The 20,055-nt window shown below is 37.6% G+C and overlaps 2 protein-coding genes across 2 annotated transcripts; one reads left to right on the top strand and one right to left on the bottom strand.

Moving 5' to 3' along the window:
* The first annotated feature begins 4,267 nt into the window (after positions 1 to 4,267).
* Positions 4,268 to 5,442, top strand: LOC114758120 (uncharacterized). Its single transcript, XM_028947132.1, has one exon. The coding sequence runs from the start codon at positions 4,297 to 4,299 to the stop codon at positions 5,245 to 5,247; it is 951 nt and encodes a 316-aa protein (XP_028802965.1). The 5' UTR covers positions 4,268 to 4,296; the 3' UTR covers positions 5,248 to 5,442.
* A 2,105-nt stretch (positions 5,443 to 7,547) lies between these two features.
* LOC114758107 (uncharacterized) lies at positions 7,548 to 19,637 on the bottom strand. Its single transcript, XM_028947121.1, has 19 exons — positions 19,435 to 19,637; positions 19,118 to 19,305; positions 18,097 to 18,201; positions 17,886 to 17,957; positions 12,547 to 12,694; positions 11,520 to 11,602; positions 11,239 to 11,294; positions 10,905 to 11,041; positions 10,701 to 10,794; positions 10,526 to 10,591; positions 10,233 to 10,455; positions 9,130 to 9,231; positions 8,867 to 8,952; positions 8,669 to 8,791; positions 8,273 to 8,342; positions 8,066 to 8,157; positions 7,930 to 7,945; positions 7,749 to 7,840; positions 7,548 to 7,664 (listed from the first exon to the last, which is right to left on the bottom strand). The coding sequence occupies exons 1-19, from the start codon at positions 19,635 to 19,637 to the stop codon at positions 7,548 to 7,550; spliced, it is 2,073 nt and encodes a 690-aa protein (XP_028802954.1).
* Positions 19,638 to 20,055: the final 418 nt, after the last annotated feature.

Here is a 20,055-nt window from a genome sequence, read left to right on the forward strand (position 1 = left end):
TTAATAAATAGTTCGGCAATTACAGCTCCATTATTTTGTTCACCAACCCTTTGGCTGGCCCTTCCTTATTCGTATATGGTCCCAAGCTTTCTATGCTGCAAACAGATTCAATTATATACTCCATTTTCTGCTTTGTATTCCTTGTAATTAAATTGGAGTAATGAAGCATCAAGAGCCACAGCTTCTTCTCAGACTTCCCCGAAATGCTCGCAATTTCCTCTCCGTAAATTCATACTATTTTTATCCCTTTGGTTGTTGACAGTTCCTATAATTCACCCACAACTTTCAATCCTTCCCTACTTGTTATATGTATGTACTCATTTTGGCTCTTACAATTCCGAACTAAATTCAATTCCCTAATCGTCATTTTCATTTGTTTTCATATTAATAAAGATGAGGCAATAAATCTCCAAACCATCTATATACCATGAGACTGCACTGCATTTCTGCTATATATGTGACTTCAAGATGTTCGTAAATAAGGTGCCTAGACTAGAATTCGGAGGAAGAGAAGTCATAAAGCATATACTCAATACAATTAGTAAAGCAACCTACTCAAATCTTAATAGGCTAAAAATTGGAACTTAATGTAAACTACACTACCTCCAGTCCTATTTATAAAATCTTGTTTGCGGTCTACATATAAGGTTTTATAATTAAGACTAAAAGTAGTATATAGCAAAATAAATAGTTAAGCTTCTCTTCTTCATTTACAGATGGATATTGCTCTGAGCCTACATGTTCATGCATTTAATTGGGTTGGATGGCCCTAGTTTTGTCTCTTTGGAGGCATTGGGCAACACTTATATTGCATTCAATGCGGTGCAGTGTGCAGATGAGCTAGTTTGGAATTAGAACAGACAAAAGTTTAAAACCACAAGAACGTCCTTCATGGGTCCTGTACTGGACATGCCATGACACTACCTATTCGGCAATCTGTACTTTTGAATTTTTTATTACTCAAGATTATTTTTTAAAATATAATCCATGAAAACAAGATATAATTTATAGATGCAGCATTATTGTTTGTTTCATTTCATATTTTTAGTTAATTTTATTCTCCACAACAACGGGTATTAAGGCATAGCTAACTGATTTTTTTGGGGCCAAATCATATAAGATTAATAAATTTAGAAAATGAAATTAAATGATAAAATTTAAATTTAAATGGCTAAAAATAAATACACCTGAGAAGAGAATGGGCCAAAATGGGCACTGGCCCAGTCATTGTCTGGTGGATGGACCACGTTGAAAACCCAATTAGTTTCGAACGATCCGAAGTAAGTTGTATTCCGGCGCCCAAATTTTGATTTTGACTGATAGAACCAACTGATTTCGGAAAAGTTGGGCCTCCTTCTTGGACCAAGGTAATTTGGGCCTATTGTGGCCCAAGGATATTTGGGCCTCGTTAGATAACCTGTTTGATTATTAGTTAGTTTGCCTTTGATGTAGTTATAAGTGTCGTGAAAAATTATACAAACCTTTGTCACCACAAGAAAAAAAAAAAAAGAAAGCATAGCACTTGCATGACACTACCTCCGGTCCTAATTATAAGAGCCAGTTGACTAATTTAAGGAGATTAAAAAAGTAAGTTGAGTTAGTTATTTGTCTTAAATAGGTGTTGTCTTTTCTAAAATATCCTTACTAATTAAGTGTATTAACTACAACTATCACTGTTAGAAGACTTATTTTGGGAAAAAAAATATATAAATATGAGAGACAAAATGGATTGGGGTCTTATATTTAGGATCAAAATAAAAATTAAATGGAGTCTTATATTAAGGACCGGAGGTAGTATTACAAGAGCGTGGCTCAAAATATATAAGAACTTCTTAAATCACAAGGTTTGCTATGGTCATTTATAATGAATATTCATTTATAAATAGTACTGTAAGAGCTGAGATCTGCCATGATTTTTTAATTTTTATGCTGAGAAACACTATTCATAGTGAATTTTTTTTTATATATTTTTATATCAGATTGAATAAACATTTATTTTTATAGTGATATTGACGATTAATGTAATTTAGTGGTAACATCAAAGGCCCACGTTGTATATTTTATGCGGTAGTTTTTAATATGTGGATTGCGAAGACCAGACCGTGTCATGGGTTGAATTATTATTTGCCTGGCTGTTATCAATCTGTACCCAGCATTGTCATATCATTGTTCCTTTTTTTCTTCTAAAAAAAATGTATCGTATTATTATTATTTTTTACCAGCGTATTGTATTATTGTCACTTGTTGGATAATCCTACCTCCAATCCATAATACAAGATCTTGTTTGATTTTTATTTTGGTCATAAATGTAAGACCCCAATTCATTTTGTCTTTTATATTTATCTTTTTTTTCAAGATAGTCTTTTTAACAATAATAGTTGTAGTCAATAAACTTGATTAGTAAAGACATTGTATAAAAGACAGCATCTATTTATTATAAATAACTAATTTAACTTATTTCTTTAATATACTCAAATTAATCAATTTTATTATATTATGATTCTTTTTTTTTTGCCAACATATTATATTATGGTTCTAGTTGCGAGAAATTGTTTATTTTCCCTACTGCAAGCAACGACTTTATCCAATTCTAGAATCCTTTTTCTCTTTCTTCCTTCTTTTCTCTCAGTCAGCAATAATAGCGCAACCCTTTCCTTGAACAGGCCCAACGTGGTTGGAGCCATTGACCACATGTTAATTTCATATTTTTTTAAAGAAAAATCAACGACCAAAGATTAAAACTAATTAAAGCAAGCTGTGCTGAAAAACAGCTTCAATATTTACTCATTTAAATTCACATCATTGTTTTAAAACGTTAATGATTTTAGAGTTTTTTTTTAATCTATTGAATGTTAAATAACAAGGCCATCTTTATTTAATTTCATAATTTTATCACTCGTATGCCTGTTTGATTCGAATTTAAATTTATAAAAATAAAGCAATTTCAGTCCTTAATAATTAGAGATACATATACAGCTATTAAAATTAAAATAGTAAAATATATTCTGCGAAGTTGGGCAAGCCGGATTTGATGCAAAACTGAATTGGAATTGACAAGTGAGATCAAAACATCAAGTTAGGTTAATGTTGAACCCAATTTAAAATTGACGCAACCGCATGAGTTCAGGCGGATTTAACATTTTTAGGATAATGATAAAAGGGAAACGACAAATTCAGACTTCAAGATAACTGAGATAAGTCTTCTCTTTCCTTCTTCATGTTATTTTGCATCCACAAGAAGCTAAGTATATCGCAAAATAAATTATACAGCCAGGTTTATCCAAATCATGTAATGCTACTATAATATTCATAAACAAGTAACGGGTTATATTATTTGTCTTTGGGTTTTTTTTTTTTAATTCTAAAGTCCACCTTCTAGATTAATGCATGTATTTGATTTTCTTTTTTTAACCCCTCCCAATCTGAACGGATTTTATGTGTAATCGTACAGCGTGGAGATTAAGGCATTGCCATCCTTACGCATAATCCATACACATTTATTACTATCACGTCAATATCATCTAGAAGCAGTACCATGTCCTCTTCACCACACATCTGTTTTCAAACGAGATCTAGCAATGACATAATTATTTACAAATATTCGAAGATATGTGCATGTGTATATATATTACGTGAAAAAGTCAATTACGAACTTATAAACTTTGTTGTTAAAAAATCATGAGAGTAATAATAGTAGGGTCTCATGGTAAAGCTCATGTACCGAAAAATGATGAAAGGGATGATGCGTAGGAGCATAATAAAATTTATTAAATAAATTTTGAATTTAAAGAATTTTAATGAAGATATTTAGTGTTGTCACACCAAAATCTCCAAATCTTTATAAGCATTCCTTTTAAAAAAAAAAATTAAAATAATTATTGCTAACTTTGTCTCTACTTCTTTTTCCAAATTTGCAAGTGGGTCAGCTGAATGCTGCCCCGCACAAGGCAACAACCAAAACCAACCAAAAAGAAAAAAATTCAAGGCCATGCCACGTGGGAAATAATTGGTGAGCAAGGAATGATCAGTGCACGCACGAGTAAGAGGCCGAGAAGTCTATTACAATGATAATAATAATAATTAATAAGTGAAGGGTATGAAAAGGCGGCTTCCTGATCCCAAATCAAATCAATTCAATGGTCAATAAAACAATCCGTTAGATCCTTCCTCCTCCTTTCCCACACAACCACACCTGTCCTCATTTTTCTCCCCTCTCTGTACATCTATAAATACTCACAACCACTCCGCCAACATCTTCTACCAAATTGACCTAACCAGAGATTGAATTGCAAAGCCATGGAGCTGTTAGTGTCCAGTCCCGCTAGGGATTTTGATTTCGACTTCAATGGTGGCAGAACTACTTCGCCCTACTTGAGCCTTCCTTCTTCGCCCAACCGTTTCGGTGACTGTTACCTAAGTGCTCCCGCCAGCCCCTCCAGATTCTACGAGTTTGTTTCTGAATTTGAGTATGTTTCCGCTACACCCAAACATGACGACGACGATTATAGTTTCGCGTTTGATGTTAGCCGGGAATCGGAGAAATCGTCGCTTTCCGCTGAAGATCTGTTTGATGGCGGCAAAATTAAGGCTCTCAAGCCTCCGTCCCGACTGAGGGACGACGAATTCGCATCTGTTAAAAGCCCGCTTGTATCTCCGCGGCAATCGAGATCGCCGATGAAGGTGATTAGCGATGCTTTCTCACCTAAAAAGAAGGAAACGCAGGAGAGAAGAGGAAGAGACAGAACTCCAACGTCGATTTCTTCCTCGAATTCGGGTCGCAGAGCCTCGCGATCTCTCTCTCCTTACAGAAATTCGGACTATGGATGGGAGGAAGAACGATACCTGCCACAACAACAGCGAGGTTCAAAAGAGGCGGCGTCGTCGTCCTCGAATTCCAAAAGTTTACTTACATCCTCATCCGGCAATTCCAAGAGCTCAAGAAAATGGAGATTGAGGGACCTACTGTTGTTCCGCAGTGCATCGGAAGGGCATGGGTCGAACAAGGATCCATTACGGAAATACTCTGTGGCATACAGAAGACCAGAAGAAGCTAAGACTTCCAGCTTTAGATCTGTAGATAGCCCCACGGCAGCACATGGGTCGAAAAGAAGGGGAGCCAAATCGGCGCATGAATTACACTATGCTATGAAGAAGGCTGAAACACAGGATTTGAAAAAGAAAACTTTCTTGCCCTACAAACAGGGGATTTTGGGCGCCCTCGCCGGATTTGGATCCTCCCCAAGATGAAACATTTTCTCCAAGTCTTTTTTTTTTTTTACCTGTTAATGAAACAAAGTTGTTTGTTTTTTTGGGAGGAAGCCACGTGTTCTCCTTGGATATTTCATACTAAATTTCTTAGGCAGTGTTCGATGTTCTTTTCACAGAATCTTTTTGTTATTTCAAGTGTAATTATAAAGGAAGGATGAACTGTTCAAATGCAGCCCCTTACATTATACTACCTCTCCTCCTTAATATAATATAAGAGTTAATTGAATAGTTTGAAAAGATTAAAAAATTAGTTATTTTAATAAATAAGTATTATTTTTTTAAAATACTCTTATTAATTATATGTATTAACTAAAATTAACCATTTGATGAAACTTTTAATATGTGCAACTATTATAAAGATTATTTTTAAAAAAATAAATAAATATGAGAGATAAAGTGAATTTAACTCTTATATTTAAAACCAAATTGAATATCAAATTAGTTTTTATATTAAAAATCATAAGTAGTACATAGTTGAGATTGTTTGAAAATAAGTTACTCGTATATTTAATAGCTAAATAATTAATTTACGGATATTAAAATATTAATTAAATATAAAAAAGATGTGTTAACTTTATGACAATGTCCATTAATTATTTACATTTAAAACTATTTTTGGTTCAAAAATATTTTTTAATATGCATAAAAATGTAAATTTAAAAACAAAATAGATTAAAGTCTTCGCCAATCAACTTGTGACAACAAGACCTTAAATAGATAAATAGTATTACAAAATTTCCGGGGCATCATTCATTTCACTCACCGAATGCAATTTGGTGTATTATTTTTTGATATTATTACTCAGCGTCGGCATTTTTTTAGGTATCCTATTGCGGGATCAACTTGGTGGATCATATGGACCGTTGAAATGTAGAGCTAGAGCCTAACATGGCAATGCCCAACATTCTCCGGGCAGCTCACATGGCCCACTTTTTGTAATTTTCCCCGCCGATGGTGGGCATGATCATGTGAATTGGGTTTGAAAGACAACTCACCCCGAAAGATTAATCTATTGAATAAAACTACATAAGCGGTTGAAAATTTAAGTATTATCTTGTAACCACCCAAGAGTTTAATAAACAAAAGGATGTAATCAAGGAGGAGAGTTGGCAAAAAATAATTTTAAAAATGAAGGCGGAGAACAACATATATAATAACTAATATTAGTTGCATTTGCATTCAATCAGAAAAGATCTGATATTATTGGAGCGTTTTTGGTTTTAAGTAATCCAGCTATTACAAATGGGTTGATTATTTTTAGCTGCTTCGACCTTGTATGTCGGTGTCCAGCAAGACGAAAGATCGTTTCTTTTCATAGTAGTTTTTTTTTTTTTTTCATTCCTCTCTTTATTACAGTTCAAAATTACTCCCATCAAAATTCTAATATCGTATAATTCAGATCTAATATATGCAATATCTCTCTCCACTGCAGGAGAGAGTGTAGCGAGAAGGTCTGGCACGCCACATGACAAGGCGTACCTTTGTTTGCAAACCGTTGAGCGCCATAATCTGACTTTTCTTCATGCCAAAAACACAACATTATTTTTCCTGGAAAAAATATATTAACCAAGTAGTAGTACTTGGATAAGCAGACATAAATTAAGACAGATCATCGCACTACGGTGGCATTATGGATATTGCAGTTAAAATGTGGTGGATGCTATTAAAAAAGAGAATGGTTGACAAAGTCAACATCTAGAAGCAGGGAGGTGCAAGGATACATACAATACAAAGTCAGGAGGCAGGTCCCTTGACCTTATTAATTATTACCAATTTACCACGTGCGCCCTCTTGGCCCCTTTGACGCCAATTCTAAGCCTAGGGGACACCATCTAATCTAATTCATTCTGTGAACCGGTCACTAAAAAGTAATTGTCCAGTTTAGGATGGTTTTACGGGTCTTGGACCAGTTCAGGCTTTGTACCGGGCTGGATTAGTGATCGTTTCCAGATCAATTGGTTGAACCAGACGGCTTGGTTTCCAAAGCCATATGTCTAATACGTGTTTTCAATATATGCAATAGTAGAACAAGGATCAAGTGAAAGCGATAACGTCATTATATAAGAATATCGTACAAGATTTGGCACAATGCAACATGAATTCCTCGTCCTCGTAGCAACGAACAATGATGCATACCTTCTGCATAGTATGATACCTCCCATCAACTTTTCTCACCTAAAATTCCTCAGGTAATTCATATAATCCAATCCATGACTCGCCCCGGTAAACATATCATCAGGAAACTCAGCCAGCATGCATCTTCACATTTTGAAGACCCATTATGGGTCAAAGTTATCAATTTTAATGGGTGTAATATCATCAGCAACCTCGAAGTGTCCAATCAATCTTGCAAAGAACACCATTTGTTGTTCAAGTGTAAACTTTATGTTTTCAGCCTGCATTCATCCCACTGTTAGATATATAGCTATTGTTTCTGACATAAACACAATTAACCAACTCAGTACTTATCTTTCGGAAACCATGTTGTTCTCCTTCATACTCACAAGGGCCACAGGCACACCCTTTTCCTTCACTGCCCCGTAAATTTTCTGAGCTTGAATGGGAGCCACACCTACAACAAGCAGCATATGCTTTTACTACATGCTTCAAAAGGATTTGACAGGGTTTAATCGAGGGCTTAATATAACCTTACTCATTTACTTGGATTTGGAACCGGCTATAAAACATAGATGGAGGTAGAATATAATTTTCAACGTTATTGAATATTTAAATCAATATGCCAACCTTAATCTTTGGACATTGGAAGGGAGGAAGTAATAATTGCATTGTGGCTCACCTTATCCTCTAAACCTTGAAACAAAATTACGGGAGAAGACAATTTGTCAACATGGTTGATTGGTGATCTTTCAAAGCATTCCTTATCACCTCCTGCAATCAGTAAAGGGATTGCCTTAACATTAAATACGCCAAAAAATAAATAAATTTGACCGTTACCTTAAAGATGATGCTGTTAACTTACGTTAATTAAAGATTATGCTGTAACTTTTCAACATTATCATTGTAAAGGTTTCAAATTTAAGAGAGTTTGCTTTCAACAAGTTCAGATCAGCTATCTGTTTCAGAGACCAATAGGCATTAATCCAGTATTGCATTAAGAACAATGCTAAATCATAACCAAATTACACATACACACTCTTCTGCTCCTATTCATAAGATAAAAATGAAGGCAAAATATTTAAACTAAAGACGAGCATGGAATATGCTCCTGAGCAAACTAGCAAGGGGCACTGGATCCTGTCACAGCATAGCACCATTTTTAATATTTCAAGGGTGACATCACTTGATAGTTTTGGGGCGAAAATGCCCTTTAATCCAAAGAAAAATTAGGACACTGAAATCATTAGCTAAAATAAATAAACTTATTTACAGCATCACTTACACCAAACAAAGAAGATCCAGCCTTGAATATATCTTTAAAGGCAAGAGCAGCTAAGGTGGTATAGCCACCAGCAGAGCCGCCAGTTATACACAGTCGTTCCCCATCAACCTTTCCACTGCTCACCTGCATAACAAATCATTCATATGAGAACTCTCCCAGGAAATCATTGATAAGAGCTAAATCCATAAAATAAATTACCAAATACTTAGCACAGCTACAACAGTCATCAACGTCCACTATGCCCCAGCATCCTAAAAGTCTTTCTCGATATTGTCTTCCATATCCTGCCAAATAATGATTTTATCAGGCCAAACTCACTTCCATAAAACATTCAATAGATCATTTGCAGTACGAACTCAATCTGGAAAAAAAAAAGAAGCCAAAAACAAAAAGGCTGGTAAAAAACTATCGGCTTTGAACATGGAGAATATGAAATTTTGTAGCAAATGAAGGAGACAAACCAGTGCTTCCACCATAATTTACATCTGCATACGCCCAACCTCGACTGGTGAAGTACTGAATGCTCAGATTTAAAGCTCCACGAGCTTCGTCTGTTGGTCCTCCTAAAATATTCAACAAAATTATGATAATCATGCGCAGCCTCACTTGGTAGGTTCTCTAACAGTGGCAAAGGGCAATAAGCATGATAATCATGTAATCTATTATTTTTCGCTTGAACTTTATTCACTTAAAAAACTTCACTAGATTTATATTTTATTCTAAACAAACAGGTAAGCACAAACAACATGAGGCAACCTCTTACTTACAGGAAGCTTACATACCATTAGACTAGAAAGCCATTAGCAACTTTATACATCATATTCAAATTTTAATTAAGTTTCCAGCAATGCTGGGTCCAATATTGGCACTGCTTCCAGTTCTTCATATAAGAACTAGAGGATAGAAAGAAAAATAACTTAGTTATTTGTAGAAAATTAGTATTTATTTCCCAAAAAATATCTTTTTTAATCATGTGCATTGTAACTACCATTAATAGAAACCCCCTTGCTATATGTAATCAATAGGAATATTTTGGAAAAAAAATTATAAATTTGAGAGGCAAAGTGAGTTGAGGCTTCATATTTAGAATTAAAGTAAACTTTTTTGTTTAGCTCCTATATTTAGAACTACTGGCAATAGTACATCAACAACAATGAAGATTTATGGTGTAATTGGAAAGAAAAACTAAAAAACAGACTGTCTGCGCACTGCTTCCGAAATCATTGGTACTAACTAGAGGGAAAAATAAAAGAGCATCAGTAAACCAAAGCTACATGTATTTAACATTATCAAAACCAAAAGAAGAATTGTGATGCATCACTACTTCCCTTTATAATACACTCGTGAACTTCATAATACGCACAATTTATGACGGTTTTACAATTAAATCAGTGAGGATATTACATCTATTCTTAGTAATCACATGATGTGAAACTACAAATGATTTCTGGTTCCAGAGGAAACAGTGAAACACCCCCTCTAGCCTGTATGACGTGTAAATGATAAATTAGAATAATATGAAATTGAATGAGATTACTCTTGATGGAGGACTAAGAGAAAATACCATGGCTATTTAATAACAAGGGAGGCTTTTCCCCTTGGCTGGCTTGACAAGTAGGATTACATGGTGGATAAAAGTAAGCATAGGCATTTTGACCAGGAACTTCAGTGGGGAATTCAACCAACTCTGGCTTACTGAAGTATGAACTATACTTCAAGCTATCCAGCGAGGAGGACCAGACAATATTGAAGTCAACAACCTTTGACTTCTGATCATCCAAAGCCACCTGGAAAGCAAGAGATATAAGGGGAATTGAAGTAACTCAGACATTGAAAAGGAGGACATCAGGGCAGCACCTTGGCCACTGATGATGGATGAACTGCAGACGCTCCCTCTACATATAGGCCATATTTCCCAGAAGTCTGCATTGGCATGATTGCGTGTCTCAAAATACTACTGGGTTACCACCTTAATAATTTTAAGATAAACCAAAATGAAGGAGAAAAATAGAGAAACATTTTTGAAAATTACAATGTTATCCATATCTGTGAAGGGGACATCAAGCACAGTGATAGTTGAGCTTTCCACATCATCGATGATTCCAAGATATGACCTTCCCTTTTGCCTATATACACAACCAAAAACCTTAAATGAACTATAATTGATGACATTTGCACACTATCTAAAAGAAAAGGTGAAAAATCATTGGCAAGCAAGTGACAATCTGGACATCACCTGTAACTGCAAGCAATCAAGCTTTTCTGTTTATCACTCTGAATAAATTCATATGAGTTCATACCAAAAACCCATGATGGCCTTGTAAACTCAGCATTCAAAGAACAAACAGGCATGACCTTATTCTCGGACTCAGTCTGTGGCCAATAAGAAGAAAATAAAAACGGAGAGAATCAGTAAATTCACTAACGATTGTTGTATGTGCCAACCAGAGAATATGTTCGCACGCACCCGCACCCACTATTGCTACAATTGTCTATTCACAGTTCGCACTATAATATAATCAGAAATGAAATAGATGAACATACTTGGAAAAAGAAATTTAGTAACTTACCCATTTATGAAGATTCCAAAAGCCATTCTCTCTATCAGTGATAAAAAAGAGCTCCCCTGCACAACCAACATTATGAAAATTATTTGACTTAAAAATTAAAAGACCAAGATCAAAGCAAGTTTTCCAGGTGGACTATGAACATATTCTACATAAGTCCATTACATTCGTTAAGGGCAACACACATCTTTAAAAAAAACCATACGCAGTTACGCCCTGAAAGTGTGAGTGGCCAACATAATTACATGCTTAATCACTTATTTTAATAAGGCAAGTTTGTATACCATCAGGGGACCATTTGGGTTCGGTTACAGACTCCACAAGCGAAGGGTCACCACCAGCAATGCAGCTGCTCTTGTGGATCTCTCTGCATGGAGTTTTAAGATAATTAAGCTTCTAATCAAAACATAACATAAAATAGATAACTATCTCCAATACGGAATTTGAAACTGCGATCCCAAAACAAAAGATGATAAGAATAGGAATATGAGCAAATAAAAATCTTCCAGAGAAAACTCATTTGATTCAAGAGCCTGTTAACACAACTAGGTGAAGTGGAGTGAGTTTTGAAATCTTTTTGTTTCCTCAAGTTTCAAGAATGCTAGTTCTCATATGATAAGTTTTAAAGTCAACAGGAACAAGACAGATCCTACACAAAATTGGCTTTAATATGACCAGTTTTTATTTCATTTAGGAGTTTTCTCATTTCTCTCCCTTCCATCTTTCTACTGCATTTTGAAATTTCATAAATGATTTACCAATATATACCAACCCTATAAACTATGAGCACTCGCATCATAAAAGATATGTACGTGTTCAACAAAAATCAGACACTTGCATTAGAAAAGACACAACACTACACAAATTGTTTTTTACGTAATCAGTCTATAAATTAAGCAAGCCACTTTGAACATAAATAGAAATGCAAAACCAGTTTTAACTTAAGAGTTCCGAAACTTTTTTATATTTGCATAAATTTCACTTATGATAGCATAGTTGTTGAGGCTTGAAGAGTGGACATAAATTAAGAAATCACTTTTCTCTTTCCCAAGATTATGCCAGAAGGTGGCACTACATGATGTAAATTAATCAACAAAATTTTAGGCTTATGCGTTTTTGTTTTAGGGTTCACAAAACAATCAAATACCTGTAAAAAGGTCAGCAATTGCATTTAAAACATGCCACATAATAACCAAGCACGTAATAAAATGGAAGTACACAGTGAAAGTATGTTTCATCACAAGTTCAATAAGTGAACCAATATGGCAAACAAACTGAATTCTCCCAACTAATATATAAATTCCTGCTCACCCATTTTCAGATATATAACCAACCCAGAGTTCTGATCTATCCCATGGCATGTTAGGGTGATTCCACTGAATCCATGCTAATCGATTTGCTTTTGGGTCAAGACGTGGGAAAGCATAGAAGTCACTTCCGCTAACTAATACTTCTGGTTCTGAATGTCACAACAAAGTTGAACGGAAACAACAAAAACTTGATCAGATAATGATTGGAAACACTAAAAAGCAACCGGAAAATCTATGGACATCATAATGGAATACTTATTTGCAGTATTCTGTAGGGAATAAAATAATATGGAGAATAATTCTCTTGTATTTCATTGATCAGAATATACACATATATATACAAGTGAGAGGAGCCTCTGCATTAATGGCTCATTATGATAATATCATATCTTATCAAATCCTAATCATAATTACATAATATTTACATATCAAATCATATCATATCTCTACACTCCCCCTCAAGTTGGAGCATAAATGTTAAGCATGCCCAACTTGTCACACAGATAGTCAACACGAGTCCCATTTAGAGCTTTAGTTAGAAGGTCGCCTAATTGATCACTAGAACGCACATATCCAGTGGAGATGAAGTTCTCCTTAAGCTTGTCTCTGATAAAATGACAATCAATCTCAATATGTTTGGTACGTTCATGGAACACAGAATTGGAGGCTATATGTAGGGCAGCCTTATTGTCACACCACAACTTTGCTGGCAAAGTGGTTTTGAGGCCAACTTCCTTTAATAGCTGATATATCCAGATTATCTCACATACAGACTGTGCCATAGCTCGGTATTCTGCCTCTGCGCTCGATCTGGACACCACATTTTGTTTCTTGCTTTTCCAGGACACCAGATTCCCGCCCACAAAGACACAGTATCCTGTAGTAGACCGTCTCGTGGCCTTTGATCCACCATGATCCGCATCACAGAAGCACTCAATGTCTGTATGGCCATGATTTTTGTATAATATCCCACGACCTGGACATCCCTTCAAATAATGTAACACGTGCTCCAAGGCTTCCCACTGTCTGACAGTCGGGGATGCCATGAACTGGCTTAGTACACTGACTGGATAAGTAATATCCGGACGAGTTACAGTGAGATAGTTTAACTTGCCAATCATTCTCCTGTACCTCTCAGGATTCTCAAATGGTTTGCTCTTCTGAGCCTCAAGCATCTGTTTCTCATCATCAAGAGAATCATCGAGTGGTATGCTCCCATCAGCGTCAAGGAGTGGGTTGTGAACCATAGGAAACTTAGTCGGTGCTGCTCCCAACTTTCCAGTTTCCTTCAGGAGGTCAAGAACATATTTGCGCTGTGTCAGTAATATGCCCTTCTTGCTTCTCATAACTTCAATACCTAGAAAGTATGTCAGAGAGCCCAGATCCTTCGTCTGAAAGTGGGAATTAAGAAAGGACTTGAGGGACGAGATGCCCGAACCATTACTGCCTGTGATCACAATGTCATCTACATATACCACCAAGAGAATCATGCCAGCCGCTGTTCTTTGATAAAATACAGAATGATCGCACTTGCTTTGGCTCATGCCAAATTTCTGTACGATAGTACTGAACCGGTCAAACCATGCACGAGAGCTTTGCTTCAAACCATACAAGGACCTCTTAAGGCGACATACTTTCCCATGCTCCCCCTGAGCAACGAACCCATGTGGTTGCTCCATATAGACCTCTTCATGAAGATCACCATGTAAGAACGCATTTTTAATGTCTAATTGATGTAGATCCCAATCATAAGTAGCAGCCAGAGAGATGAACAGACAGACAGATGAGAGCTTAGCAACAGGAGAAAAGGTTTCGGAATAGTCAATGCCATAGGTTTGTGCATAACCTTTAGCCACAAGGCGAGCCTTAAGGCGGTCAAGTGTGCCGTCAGCCCTAGTTTTCGGAGTGAACACCCATTTACATCCAATGGCCTTTTTACCCGCCGGTAAATCGACCAGGGTCCATGTACCAGCCCGATCAAGGGCCGCCATCTCCTCTTCCATTGCAGCACGCCAACCTGAGTGGGCCAAGGCTTCACGAATAGTTCTGGGCACAGAGATAGTATCTAGGGAGGCAACAAAGGAACTGGACACAGGAGACAAGCGGTCATATGAAACAAAGGACGAAATAGGATGGGCACAAGTACGTTTACCTTTGCGAAGGGCAATGGGTAGATCAAGAGAGGCATCCGGGTCTGGAACAGGAGGTGTCTCAGGATTAGGGTCAGAACGAGGTTCAGTGTTGCTCAACTCAGGATCTGAGGGCGAGGCGGACCAGGGAGGAATAGAAGCTGGCGTGGCGGTAGTAATCTCCTTTGACCGTCGTGGATACACACGATCAAATGGTTGAACGAGTGCGGGAGCGGGTGCTTGCGACGACAGTGATGGTGAGGTGACAGAGTATATTAGAAGGTCATCCTCCTCCGCAGGTGGAGCAGGTGGGGAAGAATGTGAGAAATATGGTGTGGACTCCTGAAAGGTGACATCTGCAGATACTAAATAACGATTGAGAGTAGGTGAGAAGCAACGATAACCTTTTTGGACCCGAGAGTATCCAAGGAAGACACATTTAAGCGACTTGGGGTCTAACTTTGAAATAGATGGACGTACATCCCGCACAAAACAGACACACCCAAATATCTTAGGAGCAATAGGGAACAAAGGCTTAGAAGGAAAGAGGGTAGAAAAAGGAGAGTTACCATCAAGAACAGAGGAAGGCATTCGATTAATAAGGAAGCAGGCAGTGGAGACCGCGTCAGCCCAAAATGGTTTAGGAACCTGCATTTGAAACAAAAGTGCACGGGCCACCTCAAGTAGGTGGCGATTTTTTCTTTCTGCAACACCATTTTGAGCTGGTGTATCGACACAAGACGACTGATGAAGTATACCATTTTGAAGCATGTAAGATTGGAACGAAGCAGAGAGATATTCTTTAGCATTATCACTTCGTAAGGTGCGAATAGAAACATTAAATTGAGTTTTAATCTCAGCACAAAAGGCACAAAAATGGGAAAACAATTCAGAACGATGTTTCATTAAATATGACCAAGTTGTCTGGGAATAATCATCAACAAATGTAACAAAGTATTTAAACCCTGCTTTGGACTCTACAGGACAAGGACCCCAAACATCAGAATGGACTAACTCAAAAGGGGATGAAACCCGTTTATTAACACGAGACACTAAAGGAAGACGATGATGCTTGGCAAACTGACATGACTCACAATCTAAAGACGACAAATGCTGAAATTGAGGATAAACTTTCTTAAGAGAAGATAGAGACAAATGACCCAATCGACAATGAACTTCAAAGGGAGAATGACTGCTAGCGCAAGCTACCGCATGAGACACCCGATCATCCAGTATATAGTGCCCGCCAGATTCATAACCTCTACCAATAATCCGCCTCGTCAAAAGATCCTGTATCAAGCAATGAGAAGGAAAAAGTGAGACCCAACAGTTTAGTTGACGGGTGAGTTTACTGGGAGATAGGAGATTAAAAGCAAGTTTAGGAACATTTAGCACAGATGACAAACGGATAGAGGGTGTGGGATTAACAGTGCCAAAACCGAGAACTTGAGACTGGGAACCATCAGCGATGGAAACACTTGACGGATTGGCAAAAGCATTATAAGAGGAGAAGAGATGGCTGTTACCTGTCATATGATCAGTAGCCCCGGAATCTATGATCCACTTTGAGGAAGAAGAAGCAAGGGCAGTAGCATTATTACCTGTTGTAGTTGCGGCACTCACAGACGGTGTAGTAGATTTTAACTGGGCATACTCAGCAGTAGAAATCGTGACTGTGTCACTGGCTTGTGTAGCCACGTGGGCACTGGCTTGTGTAGCCACGTGGGCAGAGTTATTCCATTGCTGTTTATTCTGAAGTTTTCGACATGTGCGTTTTGTATGCCCCGGTTCTTTGCAGTAATAACACACTACCCCACTGGAGTCAGAAGGGGCTCCCCCTTGCTTCAACCACCACGGGTAGGCCCCCCGCGGTTATCAATGGGACTACGAGTCTCATAGGTGCCCTTACTGAGCAAGGCACTTGTAGGAATACTAGCAGCTGGTGGCAAGAGATTCTCAGCTCTCATTACTCTGGAAAACACATCTTGAAGGTCAGAAATTTCAGATCCGGATAAGATTTGAGACCGAACTGTGTCATACTCAGGTGGGAGACCAGTAAGAAAGCTCATAATAGCCATTTGCTCCCGTTGCTTATACTGAACCTTCAAATCAGCAGTAAGAGGCATTAACACATTCAGTTCTTCATACATCCTTTTAAAGTCCATAAAGTAGGCTTTGAGAGGACGATCCTGTTTTTCAGAACGATAGAAAGCTTTGCAGACCTCGTAAACACGAGAGATATTTCCTTTTCCTGAATACAAAAAATCTAAATAATCCATTAGTTCCTTAACCAATTCACAGTGATTAATAGAGGGAATAATCTCACTGTCAATGGAATTACAGATCTGGAAAAATAGCCGTGCATCATCCCTCAACCAGGTCTTTTTGGAATCAGTTGTTGGAGGATCATCAGTCAGATGGTCTTCCTTCTCAATGCTCCGCAGATAGAGGCGAATGGTTTTACTCCAATCCAAATAATTTACCCAAGTCAACTTGTGATCAGTAATTTTAGTAATAGTTGGGACAAGCTCCGAGACAGATTTAATTTCCGCCATAGATGAAGTGCACTAACCAAAGGGAATGCGAAAGAGTGTTACACAGGAACACAAAGCACGATACCTGGATTACCTAATGAATACCAAAGCAGTGAAAAGGCCAACAGCTACACAGGGAGCTGCAAACAGAATTGAATTGCACAAACAGTGTGCCGGAGATGCGCCAGAAACGAAACAGAACGCCAGAAACTAATAACCGTACGGACTGTACGGACGCCGAGTGAACAGTGCAGAGCGCCGGAAAGTCGATGACCAGTGCAGAGCGTACGGGACTGTACGGACGCCGAGTGAACAGTGCAGGGCGGTGGCACCAAGGGAAGCGTCGGGAAGAGGGTCACGAGCTCACACAGTAATTTTGGTACTGTAGCAACCGAAAATTAACACCCAGAAAGAAAATTCCCACGCTCTGATACCATGTAGGGAATAGAATAATATGGAGAATAATTCTCTTGTATTTCATTGATCAGAATATACACATATATATACAAGTGAGAGGAGCCTCTGCATTAATGGCTCATTATGATAATATCATATCCTATCAAATCCTAATCATAATTACATAATATTTACATATCAAATCATATCATATCTCTACATATTCAATTAAGCCTTCAGATTTTAGAGTTCGGACTCACAAATAAGATGGAATTTACTACCTCGAACATCCTTGCTGCCGAGAGCTATTGATGCTATTGTTGTGGTTGAATTTGTATTGCTCTCCCGACGATCTACCAAGACAAGAATATTTGTCACCAAATAAATATTGAGTGACTTAATAGGTTCATATGTTGTGCGAACATTCTAAAGTAGTAGGGACAAAGGTTTTTTTTTTTTTTCCCTTATCATTAAAATTCATTATCAGCGTACCTTCTCGTACACAGACATAGCGGTTAAAGCGTGCACCCAATACTCCATCGGCATAGCTGATTACGGGCCCCCCATAATCTGGAGTAAGAGGGATGGGAGGGACATCTGCCAGGAACCAACCACATCACTTTGGTATTAATTTAGGAGACCAGGTCCCCAGCAAAATGGGGAATGAGACTCTGACATTAATACATTAATTTTCTTTTTTAGTTGCGATAAAAAAAATTTCAAAGTTGAGTTAACGACCTTTCATCCTTTCCTTTAGAATGTTTCATGATATATTTTCAAAAATCAGTTGCAAATTACTACACAGTTAGAAGTAAATTGTGGGAGAACGTCAAGTCTTCGCACAAGTGCTTTTGAAATTTCATACTCGTTTTTTTTTTTCCTTCCAAAATTTGATACTGATAAGTGAAAAAATTGTAACTGAATCTCCAACGTTTAACATGAAAAATTGAAAAAAATAAACATTTAATAAGAGATGTAAGAATTTCACACCAAGTTTTCAAAATTTGATATTAATATATGAAAACAATTGCAAATGATATTTTAACTTTCACGAAATATTGAAAAGATCCATTGTAAAGATCTAACGCTTATATTACTGATTACATAATAATTTATAATTAATTTTTCAAAATTTAACATCAATATTTTTAAAAATGAATAATTATATAATGTTATATGATTATTAGGGGCCAAAAACACTTTATTAAAAGGTTAAAAATTTTATCTTAAACTAGAATATTGGTTTCAAATGAAGACGAAGATGGTGCAGACACACAACAAACTTATTTGTTTTTTATAAGCCGAACGAAAAAAAATAATAGAGCAGATCAGAAGAAAACCGTTACCCAAAAAAAAAAAAATCGGAAGAAAACCGAAAGAAATTTGGAGCAAACACATGACCTCGCGATAGGTCAACTGCCAAAAAAGTTCAGAGCGTCGCCCTCGTAGAGATTGAGAACTGCGAAGAAAATATAACATGACTTTGAAAAGAATGGAGAAGGATGATGCTCACCCAGAGAGGATAGAGACTGCTTGTAAAGTCTCTGATCCGAGTAATTTGCGAAAATGACAATATCTCCCGAAACAGTGAAGTCCCCACCACCATACTCCTGAGCCAATGTTCTCACTCCGAACTCTTTAGGCGTGATATCGATGGGCTCATCTCCTGCTTTCTCCGGCTCTCGAACAAGGAACCCCCTCCTGAAACACAATCATCGAATCCATTTATTTTGACGACTTTCAATTGCAGAAGATAACGAACTTGAATCTGCGAGATTTACATGAACAAATGACGATACAGAAACACAACAACATATAACAATCTTGTACCCGGACTCCGCGGGGCGCGACTCCAGCCAGATGAGGCGGCCGTGACCGTCAACGGCGATGCCACCGAGCCTCTTGGAGGCACCGGAGACGACATCGGCGGTGAGAGGAGACTTCCAGGAGCCATAGGGAGCAGTGATCGGTTCTTCTTGGGCTGCAAGAGCAGCAACATTCTTGTTGTGTCCAGAGGTTGTAATGTCAGCCATTGCCTTGCAGCTTTGATGCTGTGACTGAGTTATGGGTACAGACAATGATGAAGTTTGTTGCAACTAAGGAATCTAGAACTAGCAGAACCGTACCAGCAGCTAGTGAGCTAACCAGATTCCAAGAGGTGATCCGTACGTTGACCTTACTTCACCGAGAAAGAAAACGAAAAATTCTAAAACGCGGGAAGGCCCAGGAGGCCCAGCAGGAAACAGGCCTTTTTTTTGCTTTCTGCTTTTTTAATGTTGTTTAAACACTCAACAGCGAGGTAGGCTAACCATGCCCAAGTTTAAAACTCGCATTATATTTGGCAAATGAAGAGAGAACGAGCGAGCGTATCTATGCCCTTCCCATGGCTAAGATTTCAGCCCGGAAAAATTCTCATTTTCATCCCTTTCTGTCATTTTCATTCCAAGCTAA

This window comes from Neltuma alba, unplaced genomic scaffold (assembly GCF_004799145.2).
Source record: "Neltuma alba isolate B1F8T4 unplaced genomic scaffold, ASM479914v2 tig00010670_pilon, whole genome shotgun sequence".
Lineage (NCBI taxonomy): Eukaryota > Viridiplantae > Streptophyta > Magnoliopsida > Fabales > Fabaceae > Neltuma > Neltuma alba.

Coding starts and splice junctions, on each gene's coding strand:
- LOC114758120 (XM_028947132.1), top strand. CDS start 4,297: ATGGAGCTGTTAGTGTCCAGTCCCGCTAGGGATTTTGATTTCGACTTC.
- LOC114758107 (XM_028947121.1), bottom strand. CDS start 19,637: ATGGCTGACATTACAACCTCTGGACACAACAAGAATGTTGCTGCTCTT. Junction 12,695..17,885: donor CGGCAGCAAGGATGTTCGAG/GTAGTAAATTCC, acceptor TGTGACATTCAG/AACCAGAAGTATTAGTTAGC. Junction 8,953..9,129: donor AAATTATGGTGGAAGCACTG/GTTTGTCTCCTT, acceptor ATTATTTGGCAG/GATATGGAAGACAATATCGA.